General features: G+C 60.1%; 1 protein-coding gene across 1 annotated transcript; it reads right to left on the reverse strand.

Moving 5' to 3' along the window:
* Positions 1-630: 630 nt before the first annotated feature.
* On the reverse strand, positions 631-23,000 carry LOC137461636 (myocyte-specific enhancer factor 2D homolog). The gene is made up of 5 exons (XM_068171318.1): positions 22,659-23,000; positions 15,046-15,249; positions 8,809-8,946; positions 7,378-7,512; positions 631-1,005 (listed from the first exon to the last, which is right to left on the reverse strand). Exons 1-5 carry the CDS (start codon positions 22,710-22,712, stop codon positions 631-633), a joined length of 906 nt encoding a protein of 301 aa, XP_068027419.1. The 5' UTR covers positions 22,713-23,000.
* Positions 23,001-23,420: the final 420 nt, after the last annotated feature.

Below are 23,420 nucleotides of genomic sequence, written 5' to 3' on the forward strand. Positions count from 1 at the left end.
CAAGCCCTGGAGTGCCCAGGGCTCCAGGCTGCAGGAGGTGATCTGAGATGGGACAGGAGGGAGTTGGGGTAACTGAGCTGGAGCCCTTCCCATGCTTGCAAGGAGCTCCAGCAGAGCTGAGCCAAGCCCTGAGGGGATGGCTCCAGGGCTGGCAGGAAGTGGACAGAGAGGGGAGAGGATGGTTGGGGTTGTAGTAACTGAGCTGGAGCCCTTCCCATGCTCTCAAGGGGCTGCAGCAGAGCTGGGGCCAAGCCCTGGAGTGCCCAGGAGCAGGGGGGATGGCTCCAGGGCTGGCAGGAGGTGGACAGAGAGGGGAGAGGATGGTTGGGGTTGTAGTAACTGAGCTGGAGCCCTTCCTATGCTTGCAAGGGACTGCAGCAGAGCTGGGACCAAGTGCCCAGGAGCAGGGGGATGGCTCCAGGGCTGGCAGGAGGTGGACAGAGAGGGGAGAGGATGGTTGGGGTTGGGGTGGCTGAGCTGGAGCCCTTCCCATGCTCTCAAGGGGCTGCAGCAGAGCTGGGACCAAGTGCCCAGGAGCAGGGGGATGGCTCCAGGGCTGGCAGGAGGTGGACAGAGAGGGGAGAGGATGGTTGGGGTTGGGGTGGCTGAGCTGGAGCCCTTCCCATGCTCTCAAGGGGCTGCAGCAGAGCTGGGACCAAGCCCTGGAGTGCCCAGGAGCAGGGGGATGGCTCCAGGCTGGCAGGAGGTGGTCTGAGAGGCTGGACTCGGGGTGGCTGAGCGTTCTGGGGGGGTGGCTGGGGGGGCTGGGCGAGGGCAGGGTCGGTGCTGCTCACCTGCGCTCGCCGGCCGCTGGGGCAGCCCTGGGGACACTGAGTTCCTCTGCAGGGTTGGCTGCTGGGGGGAGAGCAGGCGAGGGTCTGTCAGCGAGGAGGTGACCAGGGACTGGGTCACCAGGGAGCTGCCAGGGTTGCTGAACTGCAGGCTGCCAGGGTTGCTGACTGGCACCGAGACTGGCATGGCGAAGTTCGGAGCGGGCACTGCGGACTGAGCAGAGAGCAGGAGGTGAGGAAGGGCTGGGGAGAGGGGGGAGAGGGAGGAGGAGGGAGAGAGGAGAGGGGGAGAGGAGGAGGAGAGGGAGAGAGGAGGAGAGGGGAGAGGAGGAGGAGAGGGGAGAGGAGGAGGAGAGGGGGAGAGAGGAGGAGGGAGAGGGGGAGAGGAGGAGGAGAGGGGAGAGGAGGAGGAGAGGGGAGAGGAGGAGGAGAGGGGAGAGGAGGAGGAGAGGGGGAGAGGAGGAGAGGGGGAGAGGAGGAGAGAGGGGGAGAGGAGAGGAGAGGGGGGAGAGGAGGAGGAGAGGGGGGAGAGGAGGAGGAGAGGGGGGAGAGGAGGAGAGAGGGGGAGAGGAGGAGAGGGGGGAGAGGAGGGAGAGGAGGAGGAGAGGGGGGAGAGGAGGAGAGGGGGGAGAGGAGGGAGAGGAGGAGGAGAGGGGGGAGAGGAGGAGGAGAGGGGGGAGAGGAGGAGGAGAGGGGGGAGAGGAGGAGGAGAGGGGGGAGAGGAGGAGGAGAGGGGGGAGAGGAGGAGGAGAGGGGGGAGAGGAGGAGGAGAGGGGGGAGAGGAGGAGAGGGGGGAGAGGAGGGAGAGGAGGAGGAGAGGGGGGAGAGGAGGAGGAGAGGGGGGAGAGGAGGAGGAGAGGGGGGAGAGGAGGAGGAGAGGGGGGAGAGGAGGAGGAGAGGGGGGAGAGGAGGAGGAGAGGGGGGAGAGGAGGAGGAGAGGGGGGAGAGGAGGAGGAGAGGGGGGAGAGGAGGAGGAGAGGGGGGAGAGGAGGAGGAGAGGGGGGAGAGGAGGAGGAGAGGGGGGAGAGGAGGGAAGGAGGAGAGGGGGGAGAGGAGGGAAGGAGGAGAGGGGGGAGAGGAGGGAAGGAGGAGGAGAGGGGGGAGAGGAGGGAAGGAGGAGGAGAGGGGGGAGAGGAGGGAAGGAGGAGAGGGGAGAGGAGGGAAGGAGGAGAGGGGAGAGGAGGGAAGGAGGAGAGGGGGGAGAGGAGGGAAGGAGGAGAGGGGGGAGAGGAGGGAAGGAGGAGAGGGGGGAGAGGAGGGAAGGAGGAGAGGGGGGAGAGGAGGGAAGGAGGAGAGGGGGAGAGGAGGGAAGGAGGAGAGGGGGGAGAGGAGGGAAGGAGGAGAGGGGGAGAGGAGGGAAGGAGGAGAGGGGGAGAGGAGGGAAGGAGGAGAGGAGGAGAAGGGGGAGAGGAGGGAAGGAGGAGAGGAGGAGAAGGGGGAGAGGAGGGAAGGAGGAGAGGAGGAGAAGGGGGAGAGGAGGAGAAGGGGGAGAGGAGGAGAAGGGGGAGAGGAGGAGAAGGGGGAGAGGAGAAGGGGGAGAGGAGGAGAAGGGGGAGAGGAGGAGAAGGGGGAAGGAGGAGAGGGGGGAGAGGGAAAGAGGAGGTGGTTCCTCACTTGGCAGCTCTGGTCCTGCACCACAGCAGCAGCAGCTCACTGCTGAGAAAGAGGAGGACAACCTGGATGCCTTCAAGCCCCTGGCTCACTGCTGAGCTTGTGCCCTGCCTGTGGTGGCATCTCAGGGGGATGTGCCAGAGTGCAGAGCCCACCAAGAGAAGAGCAAGAAGAGCAAAGCAGCTCCAGCTGGGCGCCTCAGAGCTTTGCAGCCAGCTGCCCTGGGCTCATGTGCAGGCTGCACTGAGCCAGGCTCAGTGTTCTGAGGGCAGCTCCACAGGGGAGGAGCAGCTGGAAGCACCTCAGGAGGGCTGAACCTACTCCCAACCAAGAGTGCCAAAGCTCCCAACCACAGAGCCCTGCAGGGAGGAGCCCCTGAAGCCCCCCAGGACCCAGGGGCAGTGGGCTGCAAGTGGAGGAGGGGAGGCTGAGGCAGGACAGCAGGAAGAAGTTGTTTGCTCTGAGGGTGCTGGAACCCAGGAAGGTGGTGGAGGCCTCATCCCTGGACCCAGTCCAGGTCAAGGGGCTCTGAGGAACCTGATCCAGCTGGGGATGTCCCTGCTGACTGCAGGGGGGGAGGGGGAGGGCTGGACTGGATGACCTTTGAAGGTCCCTTCCAGCCCAGTGCATTGTGAGGCTGCTCCTCACCCACCAGGATGGGAATGAACCTCCCCCAGAGAGGCAGCAGCAGGAGACCACCAGTTGGCACTGTGGGGAAAGCTCCTCCACAGCCTGCAGAGCCCCTGGGCTGAGCCTGGCATCCAGCCTGGCACCTGCAGGGCTCCCTGGAGGTGCTCAAGGGCAGGCTGGCTGAAGCCTGGAGTGACCTGGGCTGGTGGCCCCCAGGACAGGAGGGTTGGAAGTGGAAGGGCTTCAAAGGTTCATTCTGACCTAAATCAGGCAGTGATTGTGTGAAAGTGGGGGAGCTGCTGGGGAGAGGCAGGGAGGAGGGAGAAGAGAAGGAGAGGGAGGGAGGGAGGAGGAAGAAGAGAAGGAGAGGGAGGGAGGGAGGAGGAAGAAGAGAAGGAGAGGGAGGGAGGGAGGAGGGAGAAGAGAAGGAGAGGGAGGGAGGGAGGAGGGAGAAGAGAAGGAGAGGGAGGGAGGAGGAAGAAGAGGAGGAGAGGGAGGGAGGAGGAAGAAGAGAAGGAGAGGGAGGGAGGAGGAAGAAGAGAAGGAGAGGGAGGAGGAGGATCTCAGGTGGCTTCCACATCACTTCAGGACCTGGCTGGGGGTGGGAGGGGTGGGGGTGGGAGGCAGGAGGGGGCAGAAGAGGCACAGAGCAGCCAAACCTCAACCATTTTCCTCTTCCCATGCCCAGCAAATGCCAAAGGCCAGGCAGCAGAAGCCACCCCCCCGAGGGCCTCTCTGGGGGCAACCACAGCTCCTGGGGCAGCTTCTGCACCCAGCCAAGCCCTGCTGAGGCCTCGGCACCCCAAAGCCAAGCACACAGCTGGGGCTCCCCAACCAGCCCCAAGGGGTTCAGCTGGGCAGCCAGGGGCTGGGTCCTGAGCTGGGCTGGGGGGAGGGGGCAAGGGGTAGGGGGGAGGAAGTCCGAGGAGGAAGTCCCTGCAGCCATAGGGCTCTGCCCCCTGCCACTCACAGCTCAGTTCACATGTGGTTCCCTCTTCCTCCCCTCTCTCCTCTTCCTCCCCCTCCTCCTTCCCTCCTCTCTCCTCCTTAGGTAGCCTAAGCTACCCTGTGAAGGCTTTTCCCAAGGTCTCTCCCTGCTCCTTCCCAAGGTCTCTCCCTACCTCTCCAGCTTCTGTCCTACTCCTTCCCAGTGTCTCTCCCTGCTCCCTCCCAAGGTCTTTCCCTGTTCCTCCAGCTTCTATCCTACTTCTTCCCAAGGTCTCTCCCTGCTCCTTCCCAAGGTCTCTCTCTGCTTCTCCAGCTTCTGTCCTACTCCTTCCCAAGGTCTCTTCCTACCTCTCCAGCTTCTATCCTACTCCTTCCCAAGGTCTCTCCCTGCTCCTTCCCAACGTCTTTCCCTGCTCCTCCAGCTTCTATCCTACTCCTTCCCAAGGTCTCTCCCTACTCCTTCCCAAGGTCTCTCCCTACTCCTTCCCAAGGTCTCTCCCTGCTCCTTCCCAAGGTCTCTCCCTGCTTCTCCAGCTTCTGTCCTACTCCTTCCCAAGGTCTCTTCCTACCTCTCCAGCTTCTATCCTACTCCTTCCCAAGGTCTCTCCCTGCTCCTTCCCAACGTCTTTCCCTGCTCCTCCAGCTTCTATCCTACTCCTTCCCAAGGTCTCTCCTGCTCCTTCCCAACGTCTCTCCCTGCTTCTCCAGCTTCTGTCCTACTCCTTCCCAAGGTCTCTCCCTACTCCTTCCCAAGGTCTCTCTCTGCTTCTCCAGCTTCTGTCCTACTCCTTCCCAAGGTCTCTTCCTACCTCTCCAGCTTCTGTCCTACTCCTTCCCAAGGTCTCTCCCTGCTCCTCCAGCTTCTATCCTACTCCTTCCCAAGGTCTCTCCCTGCTCCTTCCCAAGGTCTTTCCCTGCTCCTCCAGCTTCTATCCTACTCCTTCCCAAGGTCTCTCCCTGCTCCTTCCCAACGTCTTTCCCTGCTCCTCCAGCTTCTATCCTACTCCTTCCCAAGGTCTCTCCCTACTCCTTCCCAAGGTCTCTCCCTGCTTCTCCAGCTTCTGTCCTGCTCCTTCCCAAGGTCTCTCCCTACTCCTTCCCAAGGTCTCTTCCTGCTTCTCCAGCTTCTGTCCTGCTCCTTCCCAAGGTCTCTCCCTGCTCCTTCCCAAGGTCTCTCCCTACCTCTCCAGCTTCTATCCTACTCCTTCCCAAGGTCTCTCCCTACTCCTTCCCAAGGTCTCTCCCTGCTTCTCCAGCTTCTGTCCTACTCCTTCCCAAGGTCTCTCCCTGCTCCTCCAGCTTCTATCCTACTCCTTCCCAAGGTCTCTCCCTGCTCCTTCCCAAGGTCTTTCCCTGCTCCTCCAGCTTCTATCCTACTCCTTCCCAAGGTCTCTCCCTGCTCCTTCCCAAGGTCTTTCCCTGCTCCTCCAGCTTCTATCCTACTCCTTCCCAAGGTCTCTCCCTGCTCCTCCAGCTTCTATCCTACTCCTTCCCAAGGTCTCTCCCTGCTCCTTCCCAACGTCTTTCCCTGCTCCTCCAGCTTCTATCCTACTCCTTCCCAAGGTCTCTCCCTACTCCTTCCCAAGGTCTCTCCCTGCTTCTCCAGCTTCTATCCTACTCCTTCCCAAGGTCTCTCCCTACTCCTTCCCAAGGTCTCTCCCTGCTTCTCCAGCTTCTGTCCTGCTCCTTCCCAAGGTCTCTCCCTACTCCTTCCCAAGGTCTCTCCCTGCTTCTCCAGCTTCTATCCTACTCCTTCCCAAGGTCTCTCCCTACTCCTTCCCAAGGTCTCTTCCTGCTTCTCCAGCTTCTGTCCTGCTCCTTCCCAAGGTCTCTTCCTGCTTCTCCAGCTTCTGTCCTACTCCTTCCCAAGGTCTCTCCCTGCTCCTTCCCAAGGTCTCTCCCTGCTCCTTCCCAAGGTCTCTCCCTGCTTCTCCAGCTTCTGTCCTGCTCCTTCCCAAGGTCTCTCCCTGCTTCTCCAGCTTCTACCTTACTTCTTCAACCTCTATCCTGCTTCTTCCCAAGGCCTATTCATTCCTACTTCTCCTGTGATTCCCCAGGTGGGCCCCACAAGGGAGCCCCCCAAGGTGGTCTCTCACAGCACCCCTCCTAAACGCTCAAGCCCAGGACGATGCACTCAGGGCTGCCCACATCAGCTCCCAGCTCCACAGAGGAGGCTCTGAAGCAAAGCCATGCAAGAAAACAACCCCAAACAAACCAAAGCCAAATCAAACCAAAGCCAAACCAAACCAAAGCCAACCTAAATCAAATGAAATCAAATTAAGCCAAACCAAATCAAATGAAACCAAACCAAACCAAATCAAGCCAAACCAATCCAAATCACACCAAATGAAACCAAATCAAAGCAAAATGAAACCAAATCAAAGCAAAGCAAACTAAACCAATTGAAACCAAATCAAATCAAACTAAATCAAATCAAAACAAATGGAATCAAACTAAACCAAAGCAAATGAAATAAAACCAAACTAAACCAAATGAAACCAAATCAAAGGAAACCAAACCAAACCAAATCAAATGAAACCAAACCAAACCAAATGAAACCAAACCAAACCAAATGAAACCAAACCAAATCAAATGAAACCAAACCAAACCAAATGAAACCAAATGAAACCAAACGAAACCAATCCAAACCAAACCAAATGAAATGAAACCAAATGAAACCAAATGAAATGAAACCAAATGAAACCAAACCAAATGAAACCAAACCAAACCAAACCAAATGAAACCAAACCAAACCAAATGAAACCAAACCAAATCAAACCAAATGAAACCAAACCAAACCAAACGAAACCAAACCAAACCAAATGAAATTAAACCAAACCAAATGAAATTAAACCAAACCAAATGAAACCAAACCAAACCAAATGAAACCAAACCAAATCAAATTAAACCAAATCAAATGAAACCAAACCAAACCAAATCAAATGAAACCAAACCAAACCAAATCAAATGAAACCAAACCAAACGAAACCAAACCAAATGAAACCAAACCAAATCAAATGAAACCAAACCAAATGAAACCAAACCAACCAAGTAAAACCAAACCAAACCAAATCAAACCAAACCAAATGAAATGAAATGAAACCAAACCAAATGAAACCAAACCAAACCAAATGAAACCAAACCAAACCAAACGAAACCAAACCAAACCAAACCAAATGAAACCAAACCAAACCAAACCAAATGAAACCAAACCAAACCAAACCAAATGAAACCAAACCAAACCAAACCAAACCAAACCAAACTCAACCCCAACCCAAACCCCAGCCCCCAACCCAACTGCAAGTGCCCTCGGGCCCAGCATCACCGGCCAGAGGGCCAGTGGGTGGGTGGGGGGTTGGGCTGGGGGAGGGGTCGCTGCAGGCCAGCAGCTACTCACTGCGAGCCGATAACTCTGCATCATTTTATCAAACTCCTCATCTATCTTTTTGTATTTCTCCTCCGTCTGCGGGGTCAGGGCAAAAACTTCCTCCCCCTCGGGGCTCTCACACTCCCGGTGCTTCTTGTTCAGCGCCTGCCACGGGGGGGGGGTTGAGGGGGAGGGGCATGGGGGGGAGGGGAGAGGGAAGGGATCGGGGAGGTGGGGAGGGGAGACGGAAGGGATCGGGGAGGTGGGGAGGGGAGACGGAAGGGATCGGGGAGGTGGGGAGGGGAGATGGAAAGGGATCGGGGAAGGTGGGGAGGGGAGACGGAAGGGATCGGGGAAGGTGGGGAGGGGAGACAAGGGATCGGGGAGGTGGGGAGGGGAGATGGAAGGGATCGGGGAAGGTGGGGAGGGGAGACGGAAGGGATCGGGGAAGGTGGGGAGGGGAGAGGGAAGGGATCAGGGAGGTGGGGAGGGGAGAGGGGAAGGGATCGGGGAGGTGGGGAGGGGAGAGGGAAGGGATCGGGGAGGTGGGGAGGGGAGACGGAAGGGATCGGGGAGGTGGGGAGGGGAGAGGGAAGGGATCGGGGAGGTGGGGAGGGGAGACGGGAAGGGATCGGGGAGGTGGGGAGGGCACACGGAAGGGATCGGGGAAGGTGGGGAGGGGAGACGGAAGGGATCGGGGAAGGTGGGGAGGGGAGACGGAAGGGATCGGGGAAGGTGGGGAGGGGAGACAAGGGATCGGGGAGGTGGGGAGGGGAGATGGAAGGGATCGGGGAAGGTGGGGAGGGGAGACGGAAGGGATCGGGGAAGGTGGGGAGGGGAGAGGGAAGGGATCAGGGAGGTGGGGAGGGGAGACGGAAGGGATCGGGGAGGTGGGGAGGGCAGACGGAAGGGTTCGGGGAGGTGGGGAGGGGAGAGGGAAGGGATCGGGGAGGTGGGGAGGGGAGACGGAAGGGATCGGGGAGGTGGGGAGGGCACACGGAAGGGATCGGGGAAGGTGGGGAGGGGAGACGGAAGGGATCGGGGAGGTGGGGAGGGGAGACGGAAGGGATCGGGGAGGTGGGGAGGGGAGAGGGAAGGGATCGGGGAGGTGGGGAGGGGAGACGGAAGGGATCGGGGAGGTGGGGAGGGCACACGGAAGGGATCGGGGAAGGTGGGGAGGGGAGACGGAAGGGATCGGGGAAGGTGGGGGGGGCAGACGGAAGGGATCGGGGAAGGTGGGGAGGGGAGACGGAAGGGATCGGGGAAGGTGGGGAGGGGAGACAGAAGGGATCGGGGAGGTGGGGAGGGGAGACGGAAGGGATCGGGGAAGGTGGGGAGGGCAGACGGAAGGGGGAAACCAAACGGCAACAAAACAAACCGAAAACAAAGGAAGGAAGAAAGAGAGAGGGAGAGAAAGAGAAGAGGTGATGAAGGCTTTGCCGGCAGGGGGGCAGCACTTACGCCGTAGCGCTTGAAGAGGATGTCCAGATCCTCGCTGCCCTTGCGGTATTTGTCCTCCATCAGGGGGCTCTGGTCGATGGAGTCGTCGCCGTCGGGCTCGGGGCTGTCACAGCCGTTGAACCCTTTCTTTCTTAAGGTCTGCGAATGACAAGCGGCAGAGGAGCTTGAGGTGGAGGAGCCAAGAGGCCGCCAGGGAGGGGGAAGGAAGGGGAGGAGGGGAAGGGGGGGGAAAGCAAAGCCCTAAGGGGTTTGGGGATGGGGTTTGGGGATGGGGTGGAGGTCGAGGGTGAAAGCGGACGGGGAATGGTTGGGAGGGGAAGGGAGAGGAGGGTTAGAGGATGGGAGAGGGAGAGGAGGGTTAGAGGAGGGAGAGGGAGAGGAGGGTTAGAGGAGGGAGAGGGAGAGGAGGGTTAGAGGAGGGAGAGGAGGGTTAGAGGAGGGAGAGGGAGAGGAGGGTTAGAGGAGGGGGAGGGAGAGGAGGGTTAGAGGAGGGGAAGGGAGAGGAGGGTTAGAGGAGGGAAAGGGAGAGGAGGGTTAGAGGAGGGAAAGGGAGAGGAGGGTTAGAGGAGGGGGAGGGAGAGGAGGGTTAGAGGAGGGGAAGGGAGAGGAGGGTTAGAGGAGGGGAAGGGAGAGGAGGGTTAGAGGAGGGAAAGGGAGAGGAGGGTTAGAGGAGGGAAAGGGAGAGGAGGGTTAGAGGAGGGAAAGGGAGAGGAGGGTTAGAGGAGGGAAAGGGAGAGGAGGGTTAGAGGATGGGGAGGGAGAGGAGGGTTAGAGGAGGGGGAGGGAGAGGAGAGTTAGAGGAGGGGGAGGGAGAGGAGGGTTAGAGGAGGGGAAGGGAGAGGAGGGTTAGAGGAGGGTTAGAGGAGGGGGAGGGAGAGGAGGGTTAGAGGAGGGGAAGGGAGAGGAGGGTTAGAGGAGGGAAAGGGAGAGGAGGGTTAGAGGAGGGAGAGGAGGGTTAGAGGATGGGGAGGGAGAGGAGGGTTAGAGGAGGGGGAGGGAGAGGAGGGTTAGAGGAGGGGGAGGGAGAGGAGGGTTAGAGGAGGGGGAGGGAGAGGAGGAGCAAGGGGTTTGCAGCACAGCCCCACGAGGAGAGGCTGAGGGAGCTGGGGTTGCTTAGCCTGGAGAAGAGGAGGCTCAGGGGAGACCTTCTTGCTCTCTACAGCTCCCTGAAGGGAGGTTGTAGCCAGGGAAGGGTTGGTCTCTTCTCCCAGGCAACCAGCACCAGAACAAGAGGACACAGCCTCAAGCTGTGCCAGGGGAGGTTTAGGCTGGGTGTCAAGAAGAAATCTTTCCCAGGAAGAGAGATTTGCCCTTGGGATGTGCTGCCCAGGGAGGTGGTGGAGTCTCCATCCCTGGAGGTGTCTAAGAGGAGCCTGGATGGGGCCCCTGGTGCCATGGTTGAGTTGATCAGGTGGTGCTGGGTGAGGAGGATCTCGAAGGTCTTTTCCAGCCTGGTTAATTCCATTCAGTTCTTGACTGTGAGGTTCCCAGAGCCCTGGAGCATGGAGTCTCCTTCTCTGGGGACTTTCAAGACCCAGCCTGGATGTGGTCCTGTGGGCCCTGTGCTGGATTCTCTGCTCCTGCTCTGGCAGGGGGCTTGGACTCCATGGCCTTCAGAGGTCCCTTCCAACCCCTGACCTCCTGTGAGCTGTGCTAGGGTGGGTGTGAGGAAGAGGTTCTTCAGTATGGGGGGGGGGGGGTGTGGGACTCTGGAAGAGGTCCCCACACACTGCCCTCAATCAGCACAGCTCCAGCTCTCCAGCCCAGATGATGTTCATCTTCTTGCTTGCTCCATCCTCCACGCAGCCAAGGAGGTCATAAAGGGATTTAGCCAACCTGGGCTTCCCAAACCCCATCCAGGAGCCCACACCAGCACCAGCACAGCTCCAGCCTCCCCTCTCAGATGGCTCTGCTCCATCCTTCCACTCAACAAGAAGGTCACAAAGGGATTTAGCCAACCTGAGCTTGGAAAGCTCCATCCAGGAGCCCACACACTGCCCTCAACCAGCACAGCTCCAGGTCCCTGACCCAGATGGTGTCCACCACCAGCAGCACAGCTCCAGCTTCCCAGCCCAGGAGATGTCTCTGCTCCATCCTCCACACAACCAAGAAGGTCACAAAGGGATTCAGTCAAACTGGGCTTGGAAATCTCCATCCAGGAGCCCTCAAGGAGCACAGCTCCAGGTTCCTGGCCCAGGAGATGTCTCTGCTCCATCCTCCAAGCAGTCAAGGAGGTCACAAAGGGCTTTAGCCAACCTGAGCTTCCCAGACCCCATCCAGGAGCCCACAGACTGCCCTCAGCCAGCACAGCTCCAGGCCCCTGACCCAGATGGTGTCCACCAGCAGCACAGCTCCAGCTTCCCAGCCCTGGAGATGTTCATCTTCTTGCTTGCTCCATCCTCCACACAACCAAGGAGGTCACAAAGGGATTCAGTCAAACTGGGCTTGGAAATCTCCATCCAGGAGCCCTCAAGGAGCACAGCTCTAGGTTCCTGGCCCAGGAGATGTCTCTGCTCCATCCTCCAAGCAGCCAAGGAGGTCACAAAGTGCTTTAGCCAACCTGAGCTTCCCAAACCCCATCCAGGAGCCCACAGACTGCCCTCAAGCAGCACAGCTCCAGGCCCCTGACCCAGATGGTGTCCACCACCAGCAGCACAGCTCCAGCTTCCCAGCCCTGGAGATGTTCATCTTGCTTGCTCCATCCTTCAAGCAGCCAAGGAGGTCACAAAGGGATTTAGCCAACCTGGGCTTGGAAAGCTCCATCCAGGAGCCCTCAAGGAGCACAGCTCCAGCTTCCTGGCCCAGGAGATGTCTCTGCTCCATCTTCCAAGCAGCCAAGAAGGTCACAAAGGGCTTTAGCCAACCTGAGCTTCCCAAACCCCATCCAGGAGCCCACAGACTGCCCTCAAGCAGCACAGCTCCAGGTTCCTGGCCCAGATGGTGTCCACCACCAGCAGCACAGCTCCAGGTTCCTGGCCTCTGCTCCACCCTCCAAGCAAACAGCTCAGCGCAGCCCCAACCCTCCTCCAGGACAAGATGAGGTTGGGGGCCGGAGGGGGGATGCTCAAACCACCTCCAACCCCTCTCCTGTCCCTCACCAGCTGGCTCTGCCAGCTCCTCGTGCCCAGCCTGCTGTGTCTGGACTCTTTTGTTGCCTCCTTGCCACCCAGCCCAGGATCCTTCCGCTCCTGCCCTTGGCTTTGGCCACGGCTGCAGCTCCCAGGGCGGTGCCGAGGCAGGGAGCTCGCTGGGTGCCAAGGACCATGTGGAACTCCTCAGCTGGGGACTGTTGGCATCCTGGACCATATGGGGGGAGCAGAGCAGGCTGCCCAAACTGGTGCTGGTATTTCTTAGGCCAAGACAAAAAGCTGGTGGAGGCTGCCAGGGCCTCGAGTGGAGCATCCAGGGGAGGCTAAGGGCCGGGGAGGGGGAGGGCTGCGTTGACTCAGCTGGTGGTGCCAGGGGGGATGGGCACCAACCAGGCTCCAAAGGACTCAGAAAGAAGGAGATTTGGGCCTGGAAGAAGATCTGAGTTCCCCTGGAGAGGACAAACTTCTCCTTTTTGGTGGTGGAGACCAAGCCCAGGCTGCCCAGGGCAGCGGTGGAGTCCCCAATGCCTGCAGGGGTGTCCAGGCTGTGCAGATGTGGTGCTGAGGGCCATGGGTTGATGGTGCCCAGGCAGTGCTGGGTAAGGGTTGGACTTCATGGTCTGAAAGGTCTCTTCCAGCCACAACAGTCCATGATTCTATGGAGCTGCCCAGGGTGCTGCTCCACACCACTCACCCATCCCTGAGCTGCTCTCCAGCTACCAATCACTTCTCAAGGCTCAGCCAGGGCTCAAGGGCCTGTGGAGGGCAAGAGGCTGGGGCCAGACTCTGCTCAGTGGTGCCCAGGGACAGGACAAGGAGCACAAACTGGAGATCAGCTCACTCTCATCCTTTCCCTGCACCCAAGATGCCAACTCAACCAGGTCTGCTCCCTCCCATCCTTTCCCTGCCCCAAACTGAACTTTGGAGACTTCTCCCTCCCATCCTTTCCCTGCCCCCAAACTGAACTTTGGTGACCTTCTCCTTCCCATCCTTACCCTGCCCCAAACTGAACCTTGGAGACCTTCTCCTTCCCATCCTTTCCCTGCCCCAAACTGAACTTTGGTGACCTTCTCCTTCCCATCCTTACCCTGCCCCAAACTGAACCTTGGAGACCTTCTCCCTCCCATCTTTATCCTGCCCCAAAGATGCCAACTCAACCAGAGCTGCTCCTTCCCATCCTTACCCTGCCCCAAACTGAACTCTGGAGACCTTCTCCCTCCCATCCTTACCCTGCCCCAAACTGAACCTTGGAGACCTTCTCCTTCCCATCCTTTCCCTGCCCCAGGCTGAACCCTGGAGATCTTCTCCCTCTCATCCTTACCCTCCAAAGATGCCAACTCAACCAGAGCTGCTCCTTCCCATCCTTACCCTGCCCCAAACTGATCCTTGGAGACCTTCTCCCTCCAAAGATGCCAACTCAACCAGAGCTTCTCCCTCCCACTCTCATCCTGTCCCAAACCAAACCCTGGAGATCTTCTCCCTCCCATCCTTACCCTGCCCCAAACTGAACCCTGGAGATCTTCTCCCTCCAAAGATGCCAACTCAACCAGAGCTGCTCCTTCCCATCCTTACCCCTGCCCCAAACTGAACCCTGGAGATCTTCTCTCTCCCATCCATACCTTCCAAAGATGTCAACTCAACCAGGTCTGCTCCCTCCCATCCTTACCCTGCCACAAACTGAACCTTGGAGATCTTCTCTCTCCCATCCTTACCTTCCAAAGATGTCAGCTCAACCCCAAACTGAACCCTGGAGATCTTCTCCCTCCCATCCTTACCCTCCAAAGATGCCAACTCAACCAGAGCTGTTCCTTCCCATCCTTATTCTGCCCCAAACCAAACCCTGGAGATCTTCTCCTTCCCATCCTTACCCTGCCCCAAACTGAACCCTGGAGATCTTCTCTCTCCCATCCTTACCTTCCAGAGATGCCAACTCAACCAGAGCTGCTCCTTCCCATCCTTATCCTGCCCTAAACTGAACCCTGGAGATCTTCTCCCATCCTTACCTTCCAAAGATGTCAGCTCAACCCCAAACTGAACCCTGGAGATCTTCTCCTTCCCATCCTTACCCTCCAAAGATGCCAACTCAACCAGAGCTGCTCCTTCCCATCCTTACCCTGCCCCAAACTGAACCCTGGAGATCTTCTCCCTCTCATCCTTACCCTGCCCCAAACTGAACCCTGGAGATCTCTCTCCCATCCTTACTCTGCCCCAAACTGAACCTTGGAGACCTTCTCCCTCCAAAGATGCCAACTCAACCAGAGCTGCTCCTTCCCATCCTTATCCTGCCCCAAACTGAACCCTGACGCTCTCCCTCCCATCCTTACCCTCCTCCCAAACTGAAACCTGGAGATCTTCTCCCTCCCATCCTTACCCTGCCCCAAACTGAACCCTGGAGATATTCTCCCTCCCATTCTTACCTTCCAGAGATGCCAACTCAACCCCAAACTGAACCCTGGAGATCTTCTCCCTCTCATCCTTACCCTCCAAAGATGCCAACTCAACCAGAGCTGCTCCTTCCCATCCTTACCCTGCCCCAAACTGATCCTTGGAGACCTTCTTCCTCCAAAGATGCCAACTCAACCAGAGCTGCTCCTTCCCATCCTTATCCTGCCCCAAAATGAACCCTGGAGATCTCTCTCCCATCCTTACCTTCCAGAGATTCCAACTCAACCCCAAACTGAACCCTGGAGATCTTCTCCCTCCCATCCTTACCTTCCAGAGATGCCAACTCAACCCCAAACTGAACCCTGGAGATCTCTCTCCCATCCTTACCTTCCCAGAGATTCCAACTCAACCCCAAACTGAACCCTGGAGATCTTCTCCCTCTCATCCTTACCCTCCAAAGATGCCAACTCAACCAGAGCTGCTCCTTCCCATCCTTACCCTGCCCCAAACCAAACCCTGGAGATCTTCTCCTTCCCATCCTTACCCTGCCCCAAACTGAACCCTGGAGATCTTCTCCCTCCCATCCTTACCTTCCAAAGATGTCAACTCAACCCCAAACCGAACCCTGGCGCTCTCCCTCCCACCCTTACCCTCCTCCCAACCTCCTCCACCTCCCCCCCTACCCCCCTGGTGCCAAAGCCCGAGGCTGGCTCCCGCCAGGGGCGGCGCAGGCAGGGGGCTGGGGAGGCGCCGGGGGCCTCACCTCGATGATGTCGGCGTTGGTCCTGCTCTCGTGGGGCTCGTTGTACTCGGTGTACTTGAGCAGCACCTTGTCCATGTCGGTGCTGGCGTACTGGAAGAGCTTGTTGGAGTGGTTGAAGATGATGAGGGCGATCTCGCAGTCGCACAGCACGCTCAGCTCGTAGGCCTTCTTCATCAGCCCGAACTTGCGCTTGGTGAAGGTCACCTGCGGGGCCAAGGGAGAGCTGCGCTCAGCAGCGGGGCAGAGGCAGCAGCTGGGGAGGGAGTGGAGGTGGGGAGAAGCTGTGGAGGGGCAGGAGCTGTGGAGAAGGTATGGAGAGAAGCTGTGGTGGGGGCAGGAGCTGTGGAGAAGGTATGGAGAGGAGCTGTGGAGGGGCAGGAGCTGTGTAGAAGGTATGGAGAGAAGCTGTGGTAGGGCAGGAGCTGTGTAGAGGGTATGGAGAGGAGCTGTGGTGGGGCAGGAGCTGTGTAGAAGGTATGGGGAGGAGCTGTGGAGGGGCAGGAGCTGTGTAGAAGGTATGGAGAGAAGCTGTGGTGGGGCAGGAGCTGTGTAGAGGGTATGGAGAGGAGCTGTGGTGGGGCAGGAGCTGTGTAGAAGGTATGGGGAGGAGCTGTGGAGGGGCAGGAGCTGTGGAGAAGGTATGGAGAGGAGCTGTGGAGGGGCAGGAGCTGTGTAGAAGGTATGGAGAGAAGCTGTGGTAGGGCAGGGAGCTGTGGAGAAGGTATGGAGAGAAGCTGTGGAGGGGCAGGAGCTGTGGAGAAGGTATGGAGAGGAGCTGTGGTGGGGCAGGAGCTGTGGAGAAGGTATGGAGAGGAGCTGTGGTGGGGGCAGGAGCTGTGGAGAAGGTATGGAGAGGAGCTGTGGTGGGGCAGGAGCTGTGGAGAAGGTATGGAGAGGAGCTGTGGAGGGGCAGGAGCTGTGGAGAAGGTATGGAGAGGAGCTGTGGTGGGGCAGGAGATGTGGAGAAGGTATGGAGAGGAGCTGTGGTGGGGCAGGAGCTGTGGAGAAGGTATGGAGAGGAGCTGTGGTGGGGCAGGAGCTGTGGAGAAGGTATGGAGAGGAGCTGTGGTGGGGCAGGAGCTGTGGAGAAGGTATGGAGAGGAGCTGTGGAGGGGCAGGAGCTGTGGAGAAGGTATGGAGAGGAGCTGTGGTAGGGCAGGAGCTGTGGAGAAGGTATGGAGAGGAGCTGTGGTAGGGCAGGAGCTGTGGAGAAGGTATGGAGAGGAGCTGTGGTAGGGCAGGAGCTGTGGAGAAGGTATGGAGAGGAGCTGTGGTGGGGCAGGAGCTGTGGAGAAGGTATGGAGAGGAGCTGTGGAGGGGGCAGGAGCTGTGGAGAAGGTATGGAGAGAAGCTGTGGAGGGGCAGGAGCTGTGGAGGGGGCAGGAGCTGTGTAGAAGGTATGGAGAGGAGCTGTGGTGGGGCAGGAGCTGTGCAGAAGGTATGGAGAGAAGCTGTGGAGGGGCAGGAGCTGTGGAGAAGGTATGGAGAGGAGCTGTGGTGGGGCAGGAGCTGTGGAGAAGGTATGGAGAGGAGCTGTGGTGGGGCAGGAGCTGTGGAGAAGGTATGGAGAGGAGCTGTGGAGGGGCAGGAGCTGTGGAGAAGGTATGGAGAGGAGCTGTGGTGGGGCAGGAGCTGTGGAGAAGGTATGGAGAGGAGCTGTGGTGGGGCAGGAGCTGAGGCCATTGGGGTGCTGAGGCCATAGGGGTGCTGATCACATAGGGGTGCTGAGGCCATAGGGGTGCTGATCACATAGGGGTGCTGAGGCCATTGGGGTGCTGAGGCCATAGGGGTGCTGATCACATAGGGGTGCTGAGGCCATTGGGGGTGCTGAGGCCATAGGGGTGCTGAGGCCACTGGGGTGCTGAGGCCATAGGGGTGCTGATCACATAGGGGTGCTGAGGCCATTGGGGTGCTGAGGCCATTGGGGAGCTGATCACGTAGGGGTGCTGAGGCCATAGGGGTGCTGATCACATAGGGGTGCTGAGGCCATTGGGGTGCTGAGGCCATAGGGGTGCTGATCACATAGGGGTGCTGAGGCCATTGGGGGTGCTGAGGCCATAGGGGTGCTGAGGCCACTGGGGTGCTGAGGCCATAGGGGTGCTGATCACATAGGGGTGCTGAGGCCATTGGGGTGCTGAGGCCATTGGGGAGCTGAGGCCATTGGGGAGCTGATCACATAGGGGTGCTGATCACATAGGGGTGCTGAGGCCACTGGGGTGCTGGTGCCATTGGGGGTGCTGAGGCCATAGGGGTGCTGAGGCCATTGGGGAGCTGATCACGTAGGGGTGCTGAGGCCATAGGGGTGCTGATCACATAGGGGTGCTGAGGCCATTGGGGTGCTGAGGCCATAGGGGTGCTGATCACATAGGGGTGCTGAGGCCATTGGGGTGCTGAGGCCATAGGGGTGCTGAGGCCACTGGGGTGCTGAGGCCATAGGGGTGCTGATCACATAGGGGTGCTGAGGCCATTGGGGTGCTGAGGCCATTGGGGAGCTGAGGCCATTGGGGAGCTGATCACATAGGGGTGCTGATCACATAGGGGTGCTGAGGCCACTGGGTGCTGGTGCCCATTGGGGTGCTGAGGCCATAGGGGTGCTGAGGCCATTGGGGCACTGATCACATAGGGGTGCTGAGGCCACTGGGGTGCCGGGGCCACAGGGGGCGCTGTCCCTCAAGCTGTGGGGTGTCCAAGGCCCCCCAGAGCCTGGCTGGGGGCCAGCAACGTGAGCTGGGAGCCTGCACGTGGTGGGGGAGGGGCGGTGGGGAGGGGGCCCCAGGGCAGCTGAGCAGCTTAGAGCCCAATCTCGTTAGTGCTTAATCACCTCGGGGAGGTGCTGGACAGGGCTGGGTGGCTCCAGGCCCCAGGGCTGCCCCTGCCCTGCCCTCCTGCTGCCCGTGGGGAGGATGGAAGGGGATGGGGTTGGAAGGGACCTTCAAGACCACCCAGTTCCAAACCCCTCCCCGCCATGGGGCAGGGACCCCTCCCACCAGCCCAGGCTGCTCAAGGCCTCATCCAGCCTGGCCTTGGAACACCTCCAGGGAGGGGGCAGCCACAGCCTCCATGAGCAACTTGTGCCAGGGTCTTCCTCCTGATGCTCAACCTGAATCTCCCCTGCTCCGGTTTCAAAACCCTTGCCTCTGGTCCTGGCACTCCCAGCCCTTGTCCAGAGTCCCTCCCAGCCCTTGTCCAGAGTCCCTCCCAGCCCTTGTCCAGGGTCCCTCCCCAGCCCTTGTCCAGAGTCCCTCCCAGCCCTTGTCCAGGGTCCCTCCCCAGCCCTTGTCCAGGGTCTCTCCCAGCCCTTGTCCAGGGTCTCTCCCAGCCCTTGTCCAGGGTCCCTCCCAGCCCTTGTCCAGGGTCCCTCCCCAGCCCTTGTCCAGAGTCTCTCCCAGCCCTTGTCCAGAGTCCCTCCCAGCCCTTGTCCAGGGTCTCTCCCCAGCCCTTGTCCAGGGTCTCTCCCCAGCCCTTGTCCAGGGTCTCTCCCCAGCCCTTGTCCAGGATCCCTCCCAGCCCTTGTCCAGAGTTTCTCCCCAGCCCTTGTCCAGGGTCCCTCTCAGCCCTTGTCCAGGGTCCCTCCCAGCCCTTGTCCAGGGTCCCTCCCCAGCCCTTGTCCAGAGTCTCTCCCAGCCCTTGTCCAGAGTCTCTCCCCAGCCCTTGTCCAGAGTCCCTCCCAGCCCTTGTCCAGGGTCTCTCCCAGCCCTTGTCCAGGGTCTCTCCCAGCCCTTGTCCAGATTCTCTCCCAGCCCTTGTCCAGGGTCTCTCCCAGCCCTTGTCCAGAGTCTCTCCCCAGCCCTTGTCCAGAGTCTCTCCCAGCCCTTGTCCAGAGTCCCTCCCAGCCCTTGTCCAGGGTCCTCTCCCAGCCCTTGTCCAGAGTCTCTCCCCAGCCCTTGTCCAGAGTCTCTCCCAGCCCTTGTCCAGGGTCTCTCCCAGCCCTTGTCCAGGGTCTCTCCCAGCCCTTGTCCAGAGTCTCTCCCCAGCCCTTGTCCAGAGTCTCTCCCAGCCCTTGTCCAGAGTCCCTCCCAGCCCTTGTCCAGGGTCTCTCCCAGCCCTTGTCCAGAGTCTCTCCCCCAGCCCTTGTCCAGAGTCTCTCCCAGCCCTTGTCCAGAGTCCCTCCCAGCCCTTGTCCAGAGTCTCTCCCAGCCCTTGTCCAGGGTCTCTCCCAGCCCTTGTCCAGAGTCTCTCCCCAGCCCTTGTCCAGGGTCTCTCCCAGCCCTTGTCCAGAGTCCCTCCCAGCCCTTGTCCAGATTCTCTCCCAGCCCTTGTCCAGGGTCTCTCCCAGCCCTTGTCCAGAGTCTCTCCCCAGCCCTTGTCCAGAGTCTCTCCCAGCCCTTGTCCAGAGTCCCTCCCAGCCCTTGTCCAGGGTCTCTCCCAGCCCTTGTCCAGAGTCTCTCCCCAGCCCTTGTCCAGAGTCTCTCCCAGCCCTTGTCCAGGGTCTCTCCCAGCCCTTGTCCAGGGTCTCTCCCAGCCCTTGTCCAGAGTCTCTCCCCAGCCCTTGTCCAGAGTCTCTCCCAGCCCTTGTCCAGAGTCCCTCCCAGCCCTTGTCCAGGGTCTCTCCCAGCCCTTGTCCAGAGTCTCTCCCCAGCCCTTGTCCAGAGTCTCTCCCAGCCCTTGTCCAGAGTCCCTCCCAGCCCTTGTCCAGGGTCTCTCCCAGACCTTGTCCAGAGTCTCTCCCCAGCCCTTGTCCAGAGTCTCTCCCAGCCCTTGTCCAGGGTCTCTCCCAGCCCTTGTCCAGAGTCTCTCCCCAGCCCTTGTCCAGAGTCCCTCCCAGCCCTTGTCCAGAGTCCCTCCCAGCCCTTGTCCAGAGTCCCTCCCAAGCCCTTGCCCAGGGTCCCTCCCAGCCCTTGTCCAGAGTCTCTCCCAGCCCTTGTCCAGGGTCCCTCCTCAGCCCCTTGTCCAGAGTCTCTCCTCAGCCCTTGTCCAGGGTCCCTCCCCAGCCCTTGTCCAGGGTCCCTGCCCAGCTCCCCTGGAGCCCCTCCAGGTACTGCAAAGCTGCTCTAAGGTCTCCCTGCAGCCTTCTCCAGCCTGAACAGCCCCAACTCTCTCCCAGTCTGTGCCCACAGGGGAGGCTCTCCAGCCCTCTGCTGCTCATGGTGGCCTCCTCTGGCCCCTCTCCAGCACCCCCAGGTCCTCCTTGTGCTGGGGTGGGGCAGAAGGGGATGCAGTGCTGCAGGTGGGGGGGGGGGGGTGGGGGGGTGGTCTCATCCTGCACATCTCCAGGTGACCTGGCACAGAAAGCCCCAACCCTTCCCCTTGCCACCAGCACACACAAGCCTCTTGCAGAAGAATTAACCTTCTAAGTCTAAGAGGGCAATCAAATCTCCTGCCTGGAGGGCTAAGCTGATCACCAGGAGGGGGTGGGGGGCAGGAGGGAATTACTGCCCCACCCCAGCGGGGGGCTGCTGCCTTTCTCCTGATCTGGAGAGCTGGCCCTTGCCAGAGCCAGCAGCCCGGTGCTGAAGGGCTGATGGTCTGATCTGGGCTGGCAAATCCACCTCCCTAAGCCCCCTAATGCCATTAGGGACTCTGACTTTGCGCTCTCCTGCCCTGCCTTTGGCTCCTGCTCTCCTCCTGAGCTGCTGCCTGGTGGCTTCTGCACAGCCCAGGCCACGAGAAGGTGGTGCTGCAGGCTGGGGATGGAGGTGCATGGGAAGAGAGCTTCCCCTCACAGTGAGAGCCCTTCCCAGACCCAAGGGATGGGTTGGGTTGGGAGGGACCTCAAGGCTCAGCCAGTTCCAAACCCCCTGGTAGGGACCTCAAGGATCCTCCAGTTCCAACCCCCCTGGAAGGGAGCTCAAGGCTCAGCCAGTTCCAACCCCCCTGGTAGGGGACCTCAAGGATCCATCCAGTTCCAGCCCCCCTGGAAGGGACCTCAAGGACCCTCCAGTTCCAACCCCCCTGGAAAAGGCCTCAAGGATCCTCCAGTTCCAACCCCCCCCTGGAAGGGACCTCAAGGATCCTCCAGTTCCAACCCCCCCCTGGAAGGGACCTCAAGGATCCTCCAGTTCCAACCCCCCTGGAAGGGACCTCAAGGATCCTCCAGTTCCACCCCCCCTTGGAAGGGACCTCAAGGACCCTCCAGTTCCAACCCCCTTGGAAGAGAGCTCAAGGCTCAGCCAGATCCAGCCCCCAGCCATGGGCAGGGACAGCTCACCCCACAGCAGGTTGCTCACAGCCACCTCCAGCCTGGCCTTAAACACCTCTGGGGCTGAGGAGGAGGCTTCCATCACCTCCCTGGGCAGCCTGTGCCAGGCTCTCACCACCCTCCTGGGGGAAGAACTTCTCCCTGGCATCCAATCTGGATGTTGGAAGCTCTTCTCCCCACCCCCTCCCCCCATTCCCATCCCCAGTCTGGGCCAGCTGGGTCCTTTTTTTTTTTCCATCCCAGCCTCACCAAACAAACAGAGGGAGGAAATTCCTAGGATGGCAGAAATGGTTGGAAGGGACCCCAGGGAGCATCTCCTCCGAGCTCACTGCCTCTCAGCTAGGCTCAGGCTGCTCAAGGGCTCACCCAGCCTGGTCCTGAACACCTCCACAGCCTCCCCACGCAACCCATCCCAGCCTCTCCCCCACCCCCTTGTGCTGAAGAGCTTCTTCCCAAGGTCCAGTCCAGCCCTGCTCTCCCTCAGCTCCAAACCATTCCCCCCTTGTCCCTGGTGCTGGACACCCTCCTTGGACAGGTTTCTCCTGAAGCCCAAGCCTTGGAGATGGAGCTGTGAGGTTGGAAGCCAGGCTGGATGAGGCCCTGAGCAGCCTGAGCAGGGAGACCCTTCCTAGAGGCATGGATTGGGCTGGGTTGGAAGGGACCTCAAAGCTCAGCCAGCAACATCCTGGGAGAGGGGAGAAGGGAGAGGGGGAGGAGGAGGAGAGAAGGGAGAGGAGGAGGAGGAGGAGAGAAGGGAGAGGAGGAGGAGGAGGAGAGAAGGGAGAGGAGGAGGAGGAGGAGGGGAGAGAAGGGAGAGGAGGAGGAGGGGAGAGAAGGGAGAGGAGGAGGAGGAGAGAGAAGGGAGAGGAGGAGGAGAGAGAAGGGAGAGGAGGAGGAGGAGGAGAGAGAAGGGAGAGGAGGAGGAGGAGGAGAGAGAAGGGAGAGGAGGAGGAGGAGGAGAGAGAAGGGAGAGAGGAGGAGGAGGAGGAGGAGGGGGGAGAAGGGAGAGGAGGAGGAGAGAGAAGGGAGAGGAGGAGGAGGAGGAGAGAAGGGAGAGGAGGAGGAGGAGGAGAGAAGGGAGAGGAGGAGGAGGAGGAGAGAAGGGAGAGGAGGAGGAGGAGGAGAGAAGGGAGAGGAGGAGGAGGGAGAGAAGGAAGAGGAGGAGGAGGGAGAGAAGGGAGAGGAGGAGGAGGGAGAGAAGGGAGAGGAGGAGGAGGGAGAGAAGGGAGAGGAGGAGGAGGGAGAGAAGGGAGAGGAGGAGGAGGGAGAGAAGGGAGAGGAGGAGGAGGGAGAGAAGGGAGAGGAGGAGGAGGGGAGAGAAGGGAGAGGAGGAGGAGGGGAGAGAAGGGAGAGGAGGAGGAGGGGAGAGAAGGGAGAGGAGGAGGAGGGGGAGAGAAGGGAGAGGAGGAGGAGGAGGAGGAGGAGAGAAGGGAGAGGAGGAGGAGGAGGAGGAGGGGGGAGGGCCAGCCCCCACCTGCCGGTTGCGCTCGTCGGTGATCCGCTGGATCTGGATCTTTTTCCTCCCCATCTTCTCCCAAGAGCCTCAGGGGCAGCCCTGGGATGGCTTTGGAGTCAGGGGAGGGGATGGGGGGGGGGGGGGGGGGAGAAGGCAAGGCCCTCCTTAAAGAGCTGGCATCAACCAGGGTGGCCTTGGGGGGGCAGGGGGGGGTGAAAAAAAAGCCAACCCCCCCCCGGGCCTGCCAGGGAAAAACCAAACCCCACAAAACAACCCCAAAACAAACAGAAAAGAGAGAGGTTGCTGTGGCTCCTGAGCTCAGTTCATGGTCACCTCCTGGGGGGGCTTGGATCCAGGGAGATCTCTGCAAGGAGAGAGAGAGAGAGACAGAGAGACAGGAGTGAGGTTGGCTGCTCCCAAACGCCCATCCAAACCTCCCCCAGCACCACCAGCAGCAGCTCCAGGTCCCTGACCCAGATGGTGTCCAGCACCAGCAGCAGCACAGCTCCAGGTCCCTGACCCAGATGGTGTCCAGCACCAGCAGCACAGCTCCAGGTCCCTGACCCAGATGGTGTCCAGCAGCAGCACAGCTCCAGGTCCCTCACCCAGATGGTGTCCAGCACCAGCAGCAGCACAGCTCCAGGTCCCTGACCCAGATGGTGTCCAGCACCAGCAGCACAGCTCCAGGGCCCTGACCCAGATGGTGTCCAGCACCAGCAGCAGCACAGCTCCAGGTCCCTCACCCAGATGGTGTCCAGCACCAGCAGCAGCACAGCTCCA

The sequence above is a fragment of the Melanerpes formicivorus genome, unplaced genomic scaffold (assembly GCF_026170545.1).
Source record: "Melanerpes formicivorus ecotype bairdi unplaced genomic scaffold, bMelFor1.0.p_v2 SCAF_2753, whole genome shotgun sequence".
In the NCBI taxonomy this organism is placed as follows: Eukaryota; Metazoa; Chordata; class Aves; order Piciformes; family Picidae; genus Melanerpes; species Melanerpes formicivorus.

What these genes read in the sequence shown, in the direction of transcription:
- LOC137461636 (XM_068171318.1), bottom strand. Translation starts at nt 22,712, where the DNA reads ATGGGGAGGAAAAAGATCCAGATCCAGCGGATCACCGACGAGCGCAAC. An exon ending in CCAACGCCGACATCATCGAG is followed by an intron (nt 8,947 to 15,045) that starts GTGAGGCCCCCG and finishes TGTCATTCGCAG; the next exon opens with ACCTTAAGAAAGAAAGGGTT. An exon ending in TGCAGAGTTATCGGCTCGCA is followed by an intron (nt 1,006 to 7,377) that starts GTGAGTAGCTGC and finishes CTCTCTGCTCAG; the next exon opens with TCCGCAGTGCCCGCTCCGAA.